This window comes from Mustelus asterias, chromosome 19 (genome assembly GCF_964213995.1).
Source record: "Mustelus asterias chromosome 19, sMusAst1.hap1.1, whole genome shotgun sequence".
In the NCBI taxonomy this organism is placed as follows: domain Eukaryota; kingdom Metazoa; phylum Chordata; class Chondrichthyes; order Carcharhiniformes; family Triakidae; genus Mustelus; species Mustelus asterias.
In genome coordinates, this window is record NC_135819.1 from 30620555 (window position 1) to 30639888 (window position 19334).

Consider the following 19334-nt stretch of genomic DNA (forward strand, 5'->3'; position numbering starts at 1 on the left):
GAGTCAACAGAAACAGTAAATAAAAAATCAGGACTACGTGGTTTGGGATGGGTTGCCATTTCTTTCTCTTGTTTTTCCTAAAAAAAGGGGAGGGGGTCCTGAGAAGAATATTCTGCCGAGGATGGATATGTGTTTAATGGAATATTTACCCTCAAAGAATGGTGAGATGGTCGACAGAATAGTTTATTAGAATGGTTTCTTCACAAAATGTGATTCCAGCTATTTCTTTAATGACGGAGCATGTGCTTCCCATTCATTCTTGGGATATTGTAATCTTCATTGCAATGTAGTGATCAACTCATTCTGCAAAATAATGCAGCTCTTTGTAAATCTGCCCACTTAGTTCAGGTGAAACTTACTGCAGACAGTTCTCACAATTATTTAGTGATTATTTTTTAATAGAATAGATTATAATAATCAGCCATGTTTGATGAAGAACTCCTGTCTGAGTACTGTTGGGGGGGACAGCCCATCTGGGGGAAGCAGCAGTGGCCGTGTCTTCGGGGTGGAGTCCGGCCCTGTAACTCAGAGGGCTAAGGAAAGGAGGAGGAAGGCGGTATTAATCGGGGACTCGACAGTCAGGGGGACGGACAGGCGATTTTGCGGAGGCAGGCGGGAGTCTCGCATGGTGGTCTGCCTCCCTGGGGCTGGGATCCAGGATGTCGCTGGGCGAGTCCCAGAAATCCTGAGGTGGGAGGGAGAGGAGCCGGAGGTAGCGGTACATATTGGTACCGTTGATGTGGGTAAGAAGGGGGAAGGGAACATGAAAAAAGAGTATAGGGAATTAGGGAGACAGCTGAGAAGGAGGAAAGCAAAGGTAGTAATCTCGGGATTGCTGCCTGTGCCACGGGAAGGTGAGGAAAGGAATGGAGTGAGGTGGAGGATGAATGTGTGGCTGAGGGAATGGAGCAGGGGGCAGGGATTCAGGTTCCTGGACCATTGGGACCTCTTTAGGGGCAGGTGTGACCTGTATACTAAAAGCAGGTGGCACTTGAATCCCAGGGGGACCAATATCCTGGCAGGAAGGTTGGCTAAGGCTACTGGGGAGAGTTTAAACTAGATAGGTTGGGGGGAGGGGATCAAAGCGACGTGACTGAGAGTGAGGAAGGTAGCTCGCAAACAGAAGGGTTATAGGCAGTGCAAGAGGGCAGGTGGACTGGGAACAGAGAAGGGGAGAGGTCAGACCATAGGATTGAGAGGTGTCTACTCTAATGCCAGGAGTATAGTGAATAAACAACTAGCTAAAGGAGGAGAGGGCTTGGGAGATGTTAGTAGTGCTTCAACAAACCGCGTCCAGATAAAGGCTGGCGTAAAGACACTTTGCCTGAATGCACGAAGCATTCGAAACAAAGTAAATGAGTTGATGGCACAAATCCATACAAATGAATATGATCTAGTGTCCATCACAGAAACGTGGTTGCAGGGTGACCGGGACTGGGAACTGAATATACAGGGTTATCAGGCATTTAGGAAGGATAGACAGGTAGAAAAAGGAGGTGGGGTAGCTTTGTTAATAAAGGATAATATCAGGACGGTAGTGAGAGACGACATAGGCTCTAAGGAGCAAAACGTGGAATCGTTGTGGGTGGAGATAAGGAATAGTAGGGGGAGAACGACACTGGTAGGCGTGGTCTATAGGCCCCCAAATAATAACTTAGAGGTGGGGAGGGCTATAAACAAGCAAATAATGGATGCGTGCAAAAGTGGAATGGCAATTATCATGGGGGATTTTAACCTACATATTGATTGGTCGACTCAAATTGGACGTGGAGGGCTTGAGGAAGAGTTCTTGGAATGCTGTCGGGATTGTTTCAATGAACAGTATGTTACAGAACCTACGAGAGAGTGAGCTATCTTGGATCTGGTTCTGTGCAATGAGACAGGTAGGATTAAGGATCTTCTTGTGAAGGATCCTCTTGGGATGAGTGATCATAATATGGTGGAATTTCTGATACAGATGGAGGGTGAGAAAGTAGGGTCCCAAACCAGTGTCCTCTGCTTGAACAGAGGGGAGTACGATAGGATGAGGGTGGAATTGGCTAATGTAGACTGGGCGAGCAGACTGGTAGGTAGGACAGCTGAGGAACAGTGGAGGATTTTTAAGGAGATTTTTTAAAGTACTCAGCAAAAATATATTCCGGTGATAAAGAAGGACTGTAAGAAAAAGGATAACTGGACGTGGATAACGAAGGAAATAAAGGAGAATATTAAAATAAAATCAGATGCGTATAGAGTGGCCAAAAATAGTGGAGAATTAGTGGATTGGGAAAGCTTTAAAGAAAAACAAAGAACAACTAAGAAAGCGATTAAGAAAGGAACGATAGATTATGAAACTAAACTAGCTCAAAATATAAAAAATGATAGTAAAAGTTTTTACAAGTGTATATAAAAAGGAATAGAGTGACTAGAGTGAATGTTGGACCCTTGGAAGATGAGAGGGGGGATTTAATAGTGGAAAACGAGGAAATGGCTGAGACTTTAAATAAGTTCTTTGTGTTGGTCTTCACGGTGGGAGACACAAATAGTTTGCCGAATATTAGAGATCGAGAGTTGGTGGGAGGGGAGGTCCTTAATACAATTACTGTTACTAAGGAGGTGGTGTTTGGTAGACTAATAGGACTGAAGGTAGACAAGTCCCCGGGCCCGGATGGAATGCATCCCAGGGTACTGAAAGAAATGGCTGAGGTAATAGCAGATGCGTTAGTAGTAATTTATCAAAATTCGCTGGACTCTGGGGTAGTGCCGGCTGACTGGAAAACAGCTACTGTTACGCCGCTGTTTAAAAAAGGAAGTAGACAAAAGGCGGGTAACTACAGGCCGGTTAGCTTAACGTCCGTAGTTGGGAAGATGCTAGAGTCCCTTATTAAAGAGGAAATAACAGAGCACCTGAATAAGAATGGTTCGATCAAGCAGACGCAGCATGGATTCATGAAGGGAAAGTCGTGTTTGACGAATCTACTGGACTTTTATGAAGATGTCACTAGTGCGGTTGACAGGGGAACCGGTGGATGTGGTGTTTTTAGATTTCCAGAAGGCGTTCGATAAGGTGCCTCACAAAAGGTTGCTGCAGAAGATTGGGGTACACGGAGTTAGGGGTAAGGTGTTGGCGTGGATTGGGGATTGGCTATCTAACAGGAAGCAGAGAGTTGGGATAAATGGGTGCTTTTCTGGTTGGCAGTTGGTGACCAGTGGCGTGCCGCAGGGATCGGTGCTGGGGCCTCAATTGTTTACCATTTACATAGATGATCTGGAGGAGGGGACTGAATCTAGGGTATTCAAGTTTGCTGATGACACGAAGGTGAGTGGGAAAGCGAATTGCGTGGAGGACGCGGAAAGTCTGCAGAGAGATTTGGATAGGCTGAGCGAGTGGGCGAGGATCTGGCAGATGGAATATAACGTTAGCAAATGTGAGGTTATCCACTTTGGAAGAAATAATAGTAAATTGGAATATTATTTAAATGGAGAAAAATTACATCGTGCGACTGTGCAGAGGGACCTGGGGGTCCTTGTGCACGAATCGCAAAAACTCAGTCTGCAGGTGCAGCAGGTGATCAAGAAGGCGAATGGAATGTTGGCCTTTATCGCGAGGGGGATAGAATATAAAAGCAGGGAGGTCTTGCTGCAACTGTACAAGGCACTGGTGAGGCCGCAACTGGAGTACTGTGTGCAGTTTTGGTCCCCTTATTTGCGAAAGGATATATTGGCCTTGGAGGGAGTGCAGAGAAGGTTCACCAGGTTGATACCGGAGATGAGGGGTGTAGCTTATGAGGAGAGATTAAACAGATTGGGTCTGTACTCGTTGGAGTTTAGAAGGATGAGGGGTGATCTTATAGAGACATATAAGATAATGAAGGGGCTGGATAGGGTAGAGGTGGAGAGATTCTTTCCACTTAGAAGGGAAACCAGAACTAGAGGGCACAGCCTCAAAATAAGGGGGGGCCGGTTCAGAACAGAGTTGAGGGGGAACTTCTTCTCTCAGAGGGTAGTGAATCTCTGGAATTCTCTGCCCATTGAAGTGGTGGAGGCTTCCTCGTTGAATATGTTTAAATCACGGGTAGATAGTTTTCTGATCGATAAGGGAATTAGAGGATATGGGGAGCAGGCGGGTAAGTGGAACTGATTCGCTTCAGATCAGCCATGATCTTGTTGAATGGCGGGGCAGGCCTACTCCTGCTCCTATTTCTTATGTTCTTACTGTATTTTGTTTACCCATTTTTATGCACTTTTAAAATTCACTTCTGATATGTCTTTAGCTCTTTCATTTCTAGTTTTGATTTTTTTTTTAGGTGAATTTCATCGTAAGTGATTCAAGAGCACACACCCTAAACTCCTGGGGACAAGAAGATCAGAACCTACAGGAGGTATAGCAAAACCTTTTTGCTTTTTGGAGTGGAGAATAAATTGTTGCGATTCATTGTGTTGGCCTTCATCTCCTGCATTTTTATGGTTGATTTTCCAGCAACCATTCTTTAAAGCACTCTGAAATTTCAAGTACAAATTATTTTTTACCTATTTACTTTGCAGGATCTTTAGTCAGTGGCTCTGCTATTCTGGCCAAAGGAGGTTCTGAAAGTAATAGTTCAATCTAGGACTGAAATAGGGTGAAAGGAAGTTAATAAATACACAAAAGGATAGTCCAAAAACAGGAAAGTGAAGCTGAGGAGATTTACAAGGGATCTTCAGTCTGAAATGGGCTCATTTGAAGCAATTATAGGGTCAAACAGAAAACTTAATTGGATACAAAAACCTGAAAGAATAATTGGATGTGACAAGAAAGCAGGACCAAATGGCAAGAATTCAGAGTTAGGAGCTGAAAGCTTATCACAGGGACAGCGGCACAGGCTGAGTAGCTGGTACATGATTTAAGTTGGTTGAGACCAGGGGAACAGAGTTATCTAAGAAACGGCCATAGTCTCTGTAATTCAGAAGAAGATCAAATTGTTTTGCTGGAAGGATAAGATCAAATAAATAAACTGAGTGATATTCTCCATCTTGTCTGGGAGGCAAAGCGGGACTTCAACTTTCTTTTAAGTTTTCAAACACAATCTAAATGTTGTTTAAATTGGTTTTGATTTACTGTATGTGTTGGTTTCATTAATTTTTTGAAAATGTATTTTTGTGTGTGTGGGTTGAGATGAATGGTATTGGTGCTTCAAATTGGTGCCTTTTCCCACTATGGGTCTCTTATATCTGGAGCCGATACTTTCAGCTTAGGTATAGTATATAGCCATATTGCAAGCACAGCAAACTCGCATTGCTTTGTCCCAAAACTTGGCATCAGCCTCCATTGCACCAGTGAATCTTTCCATGCCAAGGGGCGATAATTAGATCCTCTCTTGTTGGAGATGGTCATTGGCTTGCACTTGTGTGACATAAATGTTACTCATTACTTACCAGCCCAAGCCTGGATAGTGTCCAGGTTTTGCTGCATATGGACATGGACTGCTTCCCATCCATTGACTTTGTACACTTCCTGCTGCATTGGCAAAGCAGCCAGCATAATTAAGGACCCCACGCACCCCCGACATTCTCTCTTCCACCTTCCGTCGGGAAAAAGATACAAAAGTCTGAGGTCACGTACCAACTGACCCAAGAACAGCTGCTTCCCTGCTGCCATCAGACTTTTGAATGGACCTACCTTGTATTAAGTTGATCTTTCTCTGCACCCTAGCTATGACTGTTTCACTACATTCTGCACTATAGAATGCTTTTTGGAGTGGAGAATAAATTGTTGCGACTCATTGTGTTAGCCTTCATCTCCTGCATTTTTATGGTTGATTTTCTAGCAACCATTCTTTAAAGCACTCTGAAATTTCAAGTACAAATTATTTTTTACCTATTTACTTTGCAGGATCTTTAGTCAGTGGCTCTGCTATTCTGGCCAAAGGAGGTTCTGAAAGTAATAGTTCAATCTAGGACTGAAATAGGGTGAAAGGAAGTTAATAAATACACAAAAGGATAGTCCAAAAACAGGAAAGTGAAGCTGAGGAGATTTACAAGGGATCTTGTAAACATCCCTCTTACAAGAGAGAAATCAGGGCAAAAAGGGGACACGAAATTGTTTTGGCAGATAAGGCAAAGGAGAATCCAAAGAGCTTCTACAAATACATAAAGGGCAAAAGAGTAACAAGGGAGAGAATAGGGCCTCAAGGATCAACAAGGTCATCTACGTGTGGATCCACAAGAGATGGGTGAGATCCTAAATGAATATTTCTCATCAGTATTTACTATTGAGAAAAGCATGGATGTTAGGGAACTTGGGGAAATAAATAGTGATGTCTTGAGTGTGCATATTACTGAGAAGGACATGCTGGAAGTCTTAAAGCGCATCAAGGTAGATAAATCCCCGGGACCTGAAGAAGTATATCCCAGGATGTTGTGGGAGGCTAGGGAGGAAATTGCGGGTCCCCTAGCCGAGATATTGGAATAATCGATAGTCACGGGTGAGATGCCTGAAGATTGGAGAATGGCAAATGTTGTGCCTTTGTTTAAAAAGGGCTGCAGGGAAAAGCCTGGGAACTACAGGCCTCGCATATGTGGTGGGTAAATTATTGGAAGGTATTTTGAGAGACAGGATCTACAGGCATTTAGAGATGCAAGGACTGATTAGGGACAGTCAGCACGGCTTTGTGAGTGGAAAATCATATGTCTCAAATATAATTGAGTTTTTTGAAGCGGTAACCAAGAAGGTCGATGAGGGCAGTGCAGTTGATGTTATCTACATGGACTTTAGCAAAGCCTTTGACAAGGTATCACTGGTAGGTTGTTGCATAAAGTTAAATCTCATGGGATCCAGTGTGAGGTATCTAAATGGATACAAAATTGACTTCTTGACAGAAGCCAGAGGGTGGTTGTAGAGAGTTGTTTTTCAAACTGGATGCCTGTGACCAGCGGTGTGCCTCAGGGATCAGTGCTGGGCCCACTGTTATTTGTCATTTATATTAATGATTTGGATGAGAATATAGGGGGCATGGTTAGTAAGTTTGCAGATGACACCAAGATTGGTGGCATGGTGGACAGTGAAGAAAGTTATCTCCAATTGCAACGGGATCTTGCTCAATTGGGCCAGTGAGCTGACGAATGGCAGATGGAGTTTAATTTACACAAATGCGAGGTGATGCATTTTGGTAGATTGAACCTGGGCAGGACTTACTCAGTTAATGGTAGGGCATTGGGGAGAGTTACAGAACAAAAAGATCTAGGGGTACATGTTCATAGCTCCTTGAAAGTGGAGTCACAGGTGGACAGAGTGGTGAAGAAGGCATTCGGCATGCTTGGTTTCATCGGTCAGAACATTGAATACAAGAGTTGGGATGTCTTGTTGAAGTTGTACAAGACATTGGTAAGGCCACACTTGAAATACTGTGTGCAATTCTGGTCACCCTATTATAGAAAGGATATTATTAAACTAGAAAGAGTGCAGAAAAGATTTACTAGGATGCTACCGGAACTGAAGAATTGAGTTATAAGGAGAGGCTGGATAGACTGGGACTTTTTTCTCTGGAGTGTAGGAGGCTGAGGGGTGACCTTATAGAGTCTGTAAAATAATGAGGGGCACAGATCAGCTAGATAGTCAATATCTTTTCCCAAAGGTAGGGGAGTCTAAAACTAGAGGGCATAGGTTTAAAGGGAGGGATGCAAAAGTGTCCAGAGGGACAATTTTTTCACACAGAGGGTGGTGAGTGTCTGGGACAAGCTGCCAGAGGTAGTAGTAGAGGTGGGTACAATTTTATCTTTTTTAAAGCATTTGGATAGTTACATGGGTATAGAGGGATATGGGCCAAATGCGGGCAATTGGGATTAGCTTAGGGGTTTTTTAAAAAAAAAGGGTGGCATGGACAAGTTGGGCCGAAGGGCCTGTTTCCATGCTGTAAACCTCTATGACTCTATCTGTGACTCTATAGGGCACAAAAACAATACTTTTCACTACATGTGACAATAAATCAAAATCAAATCAGTATCTGAGGACTCACGAAAAACGCTGAACATTGTGCAGTCATCAACAAACATTCCCACTTCTGACCTTATGATGGAGAGAAGATAATTGATGAAGCATCTGAAGATGTTTGTGCTGAGGACGTGACTCTGAAGAAAACTGCAATGATGTCCTGGAACTGTGATGATTGAACTCCAGCAGCCACAACCATCTTCCTATGTGCTGGACTCCTCCATCATTGAGAGTGGGGATATTTGTGGAGCCGCCTTGTCCACCACCATTCACAGCTGGATGTGGCAAGTGCACAAAACTGATACAGGTCTGCAGTCGTCCCGTAAAATACTCACCTTCCTATTTGTGGCTAAATACCCACTTTACCCTGATCGGGATATTCTGTCTCTTCCCACAACCATATTTGAACCTGTGGGCCCTCCTGTAGCTTCTTAGTCCAAGCAGCTTTATACAGAAAGTTCTGTTGTCACATCTCCTTCACTGCAGGTTAGTGGATGCCGCCTTCCACTGATGCCTGTCGTGAGGTACCCGTGGTCCATCACGTAGAGTAACTGATCATTAGAAAAGAGTGGTGAGGACATGTTTTTGAAGATTATTGTTTGTTACAGGAAGGAAATTTGTGGAAAATGTTGCTGTTTAGCTTAGTACAGTTCCACTGCTGAAAGGTGTACAGTGCAAAATGTTACTCATTTGTAACTCATGATAAAGGGCGGCACAGTGGTTAGCACTGCTGCCTCTCTGCCAGGGACCCGGATTCAATTCCGGCCTTGGGTGGAGTTTTTAAATTCTCCCCATATCTGTATGGGTTTCCTCCGGGTGCTCCGGTTTCCTCCTGCAGTCCAAAGATGTGCAGGTTAGGTGGATTGGTCGTGGTAAATTGCCCATTAGTGTTACAGGGTTGGGCCTGGGTAAAGTGCTCTGTCAGAGTGTTGGGGCAGACTCAGTGGGCCAAATGGCGGCCTGCATTGTCTGGATTCTATGAAAATGATGGTAAGAAGGAAGACCTGAAATATCAGTCTGATAATTTAACGCTACAATGTTGACAGCAATGTGTTAAATTTAGTTTATTCAGCAATTCCTTTGATGTATTATTTGATATTTTAAGATTTTCCTTCAGTAAGTGTATGCAGGCACTAAGTCGTACTGCCACATCCAGTCGTGAATGGTGTTGGATAATTAAATGGCTAATTGGAAGAGGGGGCTCCATCCTCAGTGATTGGGTAGCCCAGAATTCTAGTGCAAAAGATAAGGTATTGGTAACCATTCTCAGCCAGACATGCAGAATGGATGATCAGGCTCGCCCTCACAGATGCCAGTCTTCAGCCAACTCGATTGACTCTAGATGGTAACAAGAAGCAGCTGGAGTACTGGATAGTGCTGATAATTGCACAGAGTTCAGTACCATTCACAATTCAGTTATCGAAGCAGTCCTTGTCTGCGTGCATCCAATCTGGGCAATATTCAAGCTTGGGCTGCGAAATGAACAATAATAATTGAATCATGCAAGTGCCAGACAATGACCATCTCCAACAAGAGATAATATAACCAACTCCCCTTAACATTCAATGGCATTAACATATGGGTTACCACTGACAAACCTTAACTGGACTAACCATATATATATATATATATATGGCTACAAGAGCAAACCAGAGGCTGGGAATTTTGCAGAGTAACTCACCACCTGACTCCCCAAAGCCTGTCCACCATCTGCAAGGCACAAGTCAAGAGTGTGATGGAATACTCCCCACTTGCCTGGATGAGTGCAGCTCCAACTACACTCGAGAAGCTCAACACCATTCAGGACAAAGCAGCTCGCTTGATTGGCACTCCACCCACTACTTTCAGCATTCATTACCCCCAACTTTGGCACTCTTTGTACCATCTACAAGATGCACTACAGCAACTTGCAAAGCCTCCTTTGGCAGCACCTTTCAAACCTGGGATCTATAGCAAGTAGAAGGACCAGGGCAGCAGACTCATGGAAATACCACCACCTGCAAGTTCCGCTCCAAGCCAGCCACCATCCTGATTTGGAAATATATCACCGATCCTTCACTGTACCTGGGTCAAAAATCTAGGTCTTCCAAACAGCACTTGTGTGTGTACCTGTGCAACGCAGATGCCGTAGTTCAAGAACAGGGAACTAATAATGCCCTTGCCTATGAAGGAATAAAAGAAAATGTTCCGAAGTAAAGCAACATACGTAAATGCTTACAGAAACAGTGGTCTGTGTATATTGAGTAGAACTGAAATAGATCACGGGCAGTTCACATTTAATTAAGTAAACCTTTAAGAAAAATATACAATTTCAACTAAGGTTCCCATCTTTGCAATTCTTTTCCTTACCACCCTCAACCATAAAATAGCTCTGTAGCCAATTACAAAGTTGATACTCGAAGCATATTAAACGTGCCAGATATTTTGGGCAAGAGCAGGTGTTTTTGAATAGTTTGTAATCCGTATGTAATTACCTAGTGCACTTAATCAGCTCTAGTGTTAGAGTATAATGTTAGGATACACTACTCATCATTGACTGTAAGAACAATGTAGAAAAAACCCTACGTCAAGTCCAAAGTACACATTAACTAGCAGATAAACTTTCACCTCTGCTCTGGCATGGTCAGCATTGTATTATAACGGTACTTTGTGTTTCAGCTTTCTTCTTTTAAAAATTGATTCTTGAATTGACCCAGTGATAGTGAAGGAATGGCATTATAATTCCAAGTCAGGATGGTTGCAAGTTTGAGGGGAACAAGAACAAAGAACAATACAGCACAGGAACAGGCCCTTCGGCCCTCCAAGCCCGCGCCGCACCCTGGTCCAAACTAGACCATTCTTTTGTATCCCTCCATTCCCACTCCGTTCATATGGCTGTCTAGATAAGTCTTAAACGTTCCCAGTGTGTCCGCCTCCACCACCTTGCCTGGCAGCGCATTCCAGGCCCTCACCACCCTCTGTAAAATATGTCCGTCTGATATCTGTGTTAAACCTCCCCCCCCCCCTTCACCTTGAACCTATGACCCCTCGTGAACGTCACCACCGACCTGGGGAAAAGCTTCCCACCGTTCACCCTATCTATGCCTTTCATAATTTTATACACCTCTATTAAGTCTCCCCTCATCCTCCGTCTTTCCAGGGAGAACAACCCCAGTTTACCCAATCTCTCCTCATAACTAAGCCCCTCCATACCAGGTAACATCCTGGTAAACCTCCTCTGTACTCTCTCCAAAGCCTCCACGTCCTTCTGGTAGTGTGGCGACCAGAACTGGACGCAGTATTCCAGATGCGGCCGAACCAACGTTCTATACATCTGCAACATCAGACCCCAACTTTTATACTCTATGCCCCGTCCTATAAAGGCAAGCATGCCATATGCCTTCTTCTCCACCTGTGACGTCACTTTCAAGGATCTGTGGACTTGCACACCCAGGTCCCTCTGCGTTACTACATCCTTTATGGTTCTGCCATTTATCATATAGCTCCTCCCGACATTATTTCTACCAAAATGCATCACTTCGCATTTATCAGGATTGAACTCCATCTGCCATTTCTTTGCCCAAATTTCTAGCCTATCTATATCCTTCTGTAGCTTCTGACAATGCTCCTCACTATCTGCAAGTCCTGCCAATTTTGTGTCGTCCGCAAACTTACTGATCACCCCAGTTACACCTTCTTCCAGATCGTTTATATAAATCACAAACAGCAGAGGTCCCAATACAGAGCCCTGCGGAACACCACTAGTCACAGGCCTCCAGCCGGAAAAAGACCCTTCCACTACCACCCTCTGTCTTCTGTGACCAAGCCAGTTCTCCACCCATCTAGCCACCTCCCTCTTTATCCCATGAGATCCAACCTTTTTCACCAGCCTACCATGAGGGACTTTGTCAAACGCTTTACTAAAGTCCATATAGACGACATCCACGGCCCTTCCCTCGTCAACCGTTCTGGTCACTTCTTCAAAAAACTCCACCAGGTTAGTGAGGCATGACCTCCCTCTCACAAAACCATGCTGACTATCGTTAATGAGTTTATTCCTTTCTAAATGCGCATACATCCTATCTCTAAGAATCTTCTCCAACAACTTCCCCACCACGGACGTCAAGCTCACCGGCCTATAATTACCCGGGTTATCCTTCCTACCCTTCTTAAATAACGAGACCACATTAGCTATCCTCCAATCCTCTGGGACCTCTCCTGCGTCCAGTGACGAGACAAAGATTTGTGTCAGAGGCCCAGCGATTTCATCTCTCGTCTCCCTGAGCAGCCTTGGATAGATTCCATCAGGCCCTGGGGATTTGTCAGTCTTTAAATTCTCTAACAAACCTAACACTTCCTCCTTTGTAATGGAGATTTTCTCCAACGGTTCAACACTCCCCTCCGAGACACTCCCAGTCAACACATCCCTCTCCTTTGTGAATACCGACGCAAAGTATTCATTTAGGATCTCCCCTACTTCTTTGGGCTCCAAGCATAATTCCCCACTTTTGTCCCTGAGAGGTCCGATTTTTTCCCTGACAGCCCTTTTGTTCTTAACGTATGAATAAAATGCCTTGGGATTCTCCTTAATCCTGTCTGCCAAGAACATTTCGTGACCCCTTTTTGCTCTTCTAATTCCCCGTTTGAGTTCATTCCTACTTTCTTTGTACTCCTCCAGAGCTCCCTCCGTTTTTAGCTGCCTGGACCTACCATACGCCTCTCTTTTCTTTTTGACCAGTCCCTCAATTTCCCTGGTTATCCACGGAACTCTGGCTATTCCTGTGCTTCTGCTGCCCGTGTCCTTTCCAGGTGGTAGAGCCTGGGCATTTGGTGCTTCTGTCAAAGGAGTTTTGGTGAGTTGCTGCAGTGCATCCAAAGATGGTGCATGCTGCCACCACTGCGTCAGTGGTGGAGGGATTGGATGTTTGAGGTGCTGGCTGGGTACCGGTTAAGCTAATCAAATTCGCAATTAAATTGGAGTTTAACACTGTGTATTTTAACATCATCCAATTACTGCAGCCAGTCAGAAGAAATCTTTTCCTCCTGGTAATTTTGCTTTGTACATCTAACATTCTATTGTGGAAAACTTTTGCACATCTTAGTATTTTCAAAGAACAGTTATTCAGGGACTTGAAAGGTCTTAAAGTGATTCTGTATCATGTGTCATCGTGACATAGTTAGTGCTCTTTCTACCTTGTTTAATAACAGGAGGAAGGTTAGCCATCAGTCAGCTTTGAAAGAGTCAAAAAATTAATTGCTATTTGCAACCAAAATGGTTAATTCGGGAAGGCATGGATTTCTTGAAGGCAAACAGTGTTTTACTAACTCGAGCGAGTTCTTTAATGAAGATGTTTGCTGAGGGTCATGTGGTTGCTGTATATATGAGCTTTAAGGTCTTTGATGAAGTACCACAAAAACGTGTTCGCAGAAATAGGGGGCCAGTGACTGTAGATGTGAAATTGGCTAAGGGGCAAAAAGAAGAGATGAGAACGGTTGTTTCTTCAGACTGGAGGGAAGTATACAGTGGTGATCCCCAGAGATTGCTAGTTGAACCACTGCCTTTTAATGTGGACATGCGTATTATGCCAGGCAAAATTTCAAAGTTTGTGCTGACAAACCCTCATGCAATAAACAATGACAAGGATAGCAACAGATTTCAAGAGGGCATAGGTGAGCTGGTGAAATTGTGAGGCATGCGGTGGGTAAAAAATTAGCACAGAAAAGTGAAGTGATAAGAGTTTGGTTGGAAAATTGGGAGGCGATATGAACCAAGTGAAAGAACAAATTTTAGTGTAGATGCAGGAAATCTGAAATGAAAGCAAAATGTTGGAAAAACGTAGCTCAGATGAAATTTCATTGATCTGAAACATGAAGTGAATGATGCAGTTTTAAGGGAGGTCCAGGAACAGACTCCTGGGGTGCGTGAACACAGTTCTAAGGTGGTGGCAGGAAACGCTAGCAGGCTATTTTTTTGAATAATAACATGCGAGATCCTTGGACTTGTGAAAACGACAAGGGTACAAACACAAGGAGTTGTGCTCAGCCATTAAACTCTGAGTTTGGTCCCATGTGGAGTCCATAATTCTAGGCACCACACTTTAGGAAGGATGTCGCAACCTTGGAAACACTGAAGGGATTGACCGGAGAAGTATCAGGGATGTGGGCCTTCAAATATAAGGAGAGACTGGAAAAAAGGCGATTGTTCTCCTTAAAGCACAGATGGTTAAGATTTGTTTGTGGTTTTCACAACTATAAATGGTTCTGATAGAGTAAGTGAGAAACCACCACCACTGACGGAAGGGCCAAAGGACATGAATTTGATGCGATTGGCAGAAGAACCAAAAATTACTGCAGTATTTTTTTAATGTAGTGTGTTTCAAAAGAGAATTCAATGAATACTGAAAGGGGGACAAATTGCAATGCTATAGGGAAAGGGCAGGGTAGTGAGCCTAATTGGATGACTCTCACAGGCATGATGGACTGAATAGCTTCCCTCTGTACCGTTTCATTCTATGATTTTAATAACTTGGCTTCCGAATGTACCTCACATTTTTATGAAATCAATTTAATGAGCTCAGTGCAATGTGTCAAAATCTTAATCAAAGCAGGCATTGATAGATCCTGTTTCTGTCACAGTTGATGGCGGCCTTAGCGGCTGTTGGGCCTCCCAACCTCCGCATGGATCCAGAGTGCTGCAGCGTGCTACATGGCTTAGTCGAAGCTGTAGAGGTCCTGTGTAAATGTACAGACTATCAGCATGAAGCCCGGACCACGTTAATGGAGAATGCAGACCGTGTCAGCAACAGGGGTCGTATCATCTGTATAACTAACGCCAAAAGGTGCGCTGCTTCATATTCTCAGCATCATTCACAATGATTCAATTGCTTGGGCAAATGCATTCTACTGATCCTATTAAATTGCTACTTTTGCCTGCATTAAAATGATTGCTTTTCACTTATGAGCTTATTGTACTCGAGTGCTTTAATTAAATTGGAGCAAAATGCATTATGAACATACAAAATATCGTGCATCTCTTGCAGATAAAATAGTTGCGTTCGAAGTCTTTGAGTTACATTTGAAAGTGGGGCATGAATCCTATTTTATGATTCTATTTGCTGTCTGTTATGCAGCCATTTTATATTTTTGTAATTTAGCTGTATTTGATGGTCATGGTTGTGCAGTTGTGGGCTAGTTTCATTGGTGGTGATGGCTTATTTTATGGGTTAGAATAATCTTTAGATCATAACTCAATGTTTTAAAAAACTGCTTGAATTATGTGCATGTCAATTTAGATAAAAATATGCCAATATTCAGATAGGTTGTGTTGTGTTCTGGGTGCAAAAGTCAGCATCTTTATCAAAACTGTGTTGAATCCAGATTTATTTTCTCCTGACTCTCCCTTTTTGCACTGGCAGTGTTTTCAATCTACTGCCATCACCACCACCTCAAAGCATCAACTCTTGGCCTCACTGATTTTTATTGTTCTTTCATGGGATGTGGGTGTCATTGGCAAGGCCAGCATTTGTTGCCCCTCCCTAATTCCTCTTGACCTGAGTGGCTTACCACACTATTTCAGAGGACAGTTAATAACCATTCACATTGCTGTGGGTCTGGAGTCACATGTAGGCCAGGCCAGGTAAGGATGGCTGATTTCCATCCCAAATGGGCATTAGTGAACCAAATAGACTCAATGATAGTTTTGTGGTCACCATTAAGAACAAAGAACAGTACAGCACAGGAAACAGGCCCTTCGGCCCTCCAAGCCTGTGCCGCTCCTTGGCCCAACTAGACCAATCGTTTGTATCCCTCCATTCCCAGGCTGCTCATTACTGAGACCAGCTTTCAATTGCAGATTTGTTATGGACTGAATTCAAAGTTCACTAACTGCTGTGGTGGGATTTGAACCCAAACCCTCACAGGAAGAGCCTGGGCTTTTGGATTACTATTTCGGTGATGTTACCATTATGTCTGCATCTCCCTGTCCAAATCTGAACGTGTTGTTGACTCCTTAATCCATGCTGATCTTTTCCAGAAATCCAAGTTTAAATCCTTCCAATCAGGTTTCAATTTATGTCACAAATACCATCCTGTGTGATTGTGACAAAGGTAATCGTTCCCTTTTCCTCTTCCTTAACTTGTCTGCAACCCATACTGTAGATGACTACACATCCTGCTCCAACACATCCCCACTACCAGCCAACTGGCTGTGACTACGCTCACCTGGTTCTATTTTTGTATACTTAATCATAGCCAGGTTATCACTTGCAATGACTTCTCTTTTTGTTCTCGCTTGTTAACCCGTGGTGTCTCTATCTTTGATTTATCCTTGTCCTTCAATTTCTTACCTACAAACCATATCTCAGGGACACCATCTGAAAGCACAGTGTTCGTTTTCACATTGACGCAAGCAACGCCCAGCTCTACATCGCCATCATCTCTCAGTTAATTTATCAGACTGCTTATCTGATGTCCAGAACTGGATGAGCAATAATTTCCTCCAATTAAATATTGGGAAGACTGAAGCCATTGTATTTTGGTCCTAGTTCCAAACTCATTTCCCTAGCTACTGTCTCCATCCCTCTCCCTGGCAATAGTCTTAAAACTAAAACAGTCTGTTTGCAACCTTAGTGTCGAATTTGACCCTAGGGTGAGTTTCTTGACTCGTATTTGTGGGATGTCTAAGATCACCTTCCACACCTCCCTGATATCATCTAACTTTGCACCTGTCGTAACTCGTCTGCTGCTGAAAGCCTCTTTATTCTCTTTAGACCTGACTGTTCCATTGCTCCCCTGGCAGCTTTCCCTCCCTTCATTAGTCTGAGGTCAGTCACAGCTCTGCCGTCATGTCTTAACCAGCAGCAAGCCCTGTTGACCCATTGTCTCTAATTTCCTCCAGCCCCACAACTTGCACGTCGGCCCAGTGGTTAGCACTGCTACCTCACAGCGCCAGGCACCCATGTTCAATTACCAGCTTCGATCACTGTCTATGTGGAGTTTGCACATTCTCCCCGTGTGTGCGTGGGTTTCCTTCGGGTGCTCCAGTTTACTCCCACAGATGTGCTGGTTAGATGCATTAGCCATGCTAAATTCTCCCTCCGTATACCCGAACAGATACTGGAGTGTGGCAACTAGGTGATTTTCACAGTAACTTCAATTAAAAAGCATCAAGGTAGATAAATCCCCAGGGCCAGATGGCATCTATCCCAGATTACTGAGGGAGACAAGAGATGAAATTGCTGGGCCTCTAACAGAAATCTTTGTTTCCTCGTTGGCCACTGGTGAGGTCCAGAGGATTGGAGGATAGCCAATATTGTCCCGTTATTTAAGAAGGGTAGCAAGGATAACCCGGGTAATTGTAGGCCAATGAGCTTGACATCAGTGATAGGGAAACTGTTGGAGCAGATTCTTAGAGATAGGATCTATACACATTTGGAACTGGACGGTCTTGTTAGCGACAGACAGCATGGTTTTGTACAAGGGAGGTCATGTCTCACTAATTTAATTGCGTTTTTTGAGGAGGTGATAAAAATGTTTGATGAAGGAAGGGCTGTGGATGTTGTCTACATGCACTTCAATGCCATTCATCTAGCTAGTATCTCCGTTTGATCTAGCAAAATGTAGCTAATGTGTTCCACAGCCAGCAGGCATCACACAAGCTGGAGTGCAAGCGAGAAAGATAGGGAAGTGTAGGGAAAACATTTCCTTTCAAACCTTACTAAAACTTAACCCTTTGACAAAGCTTGTGGGTGTGTGCTAGAGTGCATCATCAGCCTCCGAGACAACACTTTAATTTGAACAGATAAGTTTCCTTAAAATTTCATCTTTTGCCGCAGTGCCCCATCACTCACCTGATGAAGGAGCAGCACTCTGAAAGCTCGTGCTACCAGATAAACCTGTTGGACTTTAACCTGGTGTTGTGAGACTTCTTACCTAGTTTATTTTGGGCATTTTAAAAGAAAATGGAGTGAAAGTTGGATAATGGGCAGGTAGTTAGGAGATAGAGATCAGTAATGTGGCATCATGTGAATAAACCTACCATAAAATAAAAGATCTGTGTCTTGTTTCATACTTCACCACCTGGCTTGAATACATTTAACACTTAGCCAAGCTTTTAATATCTTTGAAACATAGAAACCCTACAGCGCAGAAAGAGGCCATCTGGCCCATCGAGTCTGCACCGACCACAATTCCACCCAGGCCCTACCCCCATATCCCTACATATTTACCCACTCATCCCTCTAACCTACGCATCTCAGGACACTAAGGGGCAATTTAGCATGGCCAATCAACCTAACCCGCACATCTTTGGACTGTGGGAGGAAACCGGAGCACCCGGAGGAAACCCACGCAGACACGGAGAATGTGCAAACTCCACACACACGGTGACCCAAGCCGGGAATCGAACACCGGTCCCTGGAGCTGTGAAGCAGCAGTGCTAACCACTGTGCTACCGTGCCGCTATGCAGCACCAATTTTTTCTGACTACAGCTCTGAAAAGCTTTAGGACATTTCTCTATGTCAAAGCTATTATACAATTAGTGAGCTGTTTTCATTGTCACTTTTGGAGATGCAGGTGTAGCTGATGCTATTAAGAACACAACTCTATGGATCTAAACCTGAAAACATTTGATCAGTATTACATAATAGAATAATTAAACCGCTTTTCTGTAGTTTTATTTATTGGATTTGGGATGTGTTGCTGATAATGGACCAAATTCTGTTGATTAATAAGATTGCTTTAAGGTTTTAGCTAATGATTTTTACACGAGCAGTCTCTCTCTTTCTATTCTAAACTCTGTGCTACTTTTGACTATTTTGTTCTGATTCCTTTCTATTTTGGTAAATTTGCCTTGCAGTGACAGCCATGTGCGAATGTTAGAAGACTGTGTCCAGGAGACAATCCATGAGCACAACAAGTTAGCAGCTAGTTCGGATAAGTAAGTTTGAGCCCGTTCTTCAATGCAGCGAACGTACTTTGTTTAGCTTTTAGACCTGTCTGTTGTATTTACAAAATGGTTCCTGAGTCTTTTCATTTTTGATGGGTATCATCTGCAAATTGGCCCACCTTCAGTGACATGAGAGTTGTTTCAAAGTGACCATTTTCCTCTTGAAGCTGGTCCAGAGGTCTGTTTGTGGCAGCTTTGAAAGATTTCACCTGCAACACAGAAAACAGAGAGCGATTCTTTTGTATTGCTATGTCTTCTTAAAGATCGACTTAACTGCTTAGCTTGGATTATTTTATTGAAATGAAAATAACTTGTTTTTAAAATATTTAATTCTTATTTATCAAGCAGAAGGATGAATAAGCCAAAAGGTTTCTTATTATTTCAGTGAGAAATGTGATAGACAACCTACCTACTAGTTTACAGTAACTAAATTTGAGAATAGATATGTGTGGTTATTTGCT

At 43.4% G+C, this 19334-nt stretch overlaps 1 protein-coding gene across 1 annotated transcript in view; it reads left to right on the forward strand.

Moving 5' to 3' along the window:
* Positions 1–19334, forward strand: part of ints13 (integrator complex subunit 13) — a 72004-nt gene that overhangs the window by 11695 nt on the left and 40975 nt on the right. Inside the window, exons 3-5 of the mRNA XM_078235254.1 lie at positions 4287–4361; positions 14564–14766; positions 18784–18864. Coding sequence (XP_078091380.1) covers positions 4287–4361; positions 14564–14766; positions 18784–18864 — 359 coding nt within the window. The remainder of the gene's footprint in view (positions 1–4286; positions 4362–14563; positions 14767–18783; positions 18865–19334) is intronic.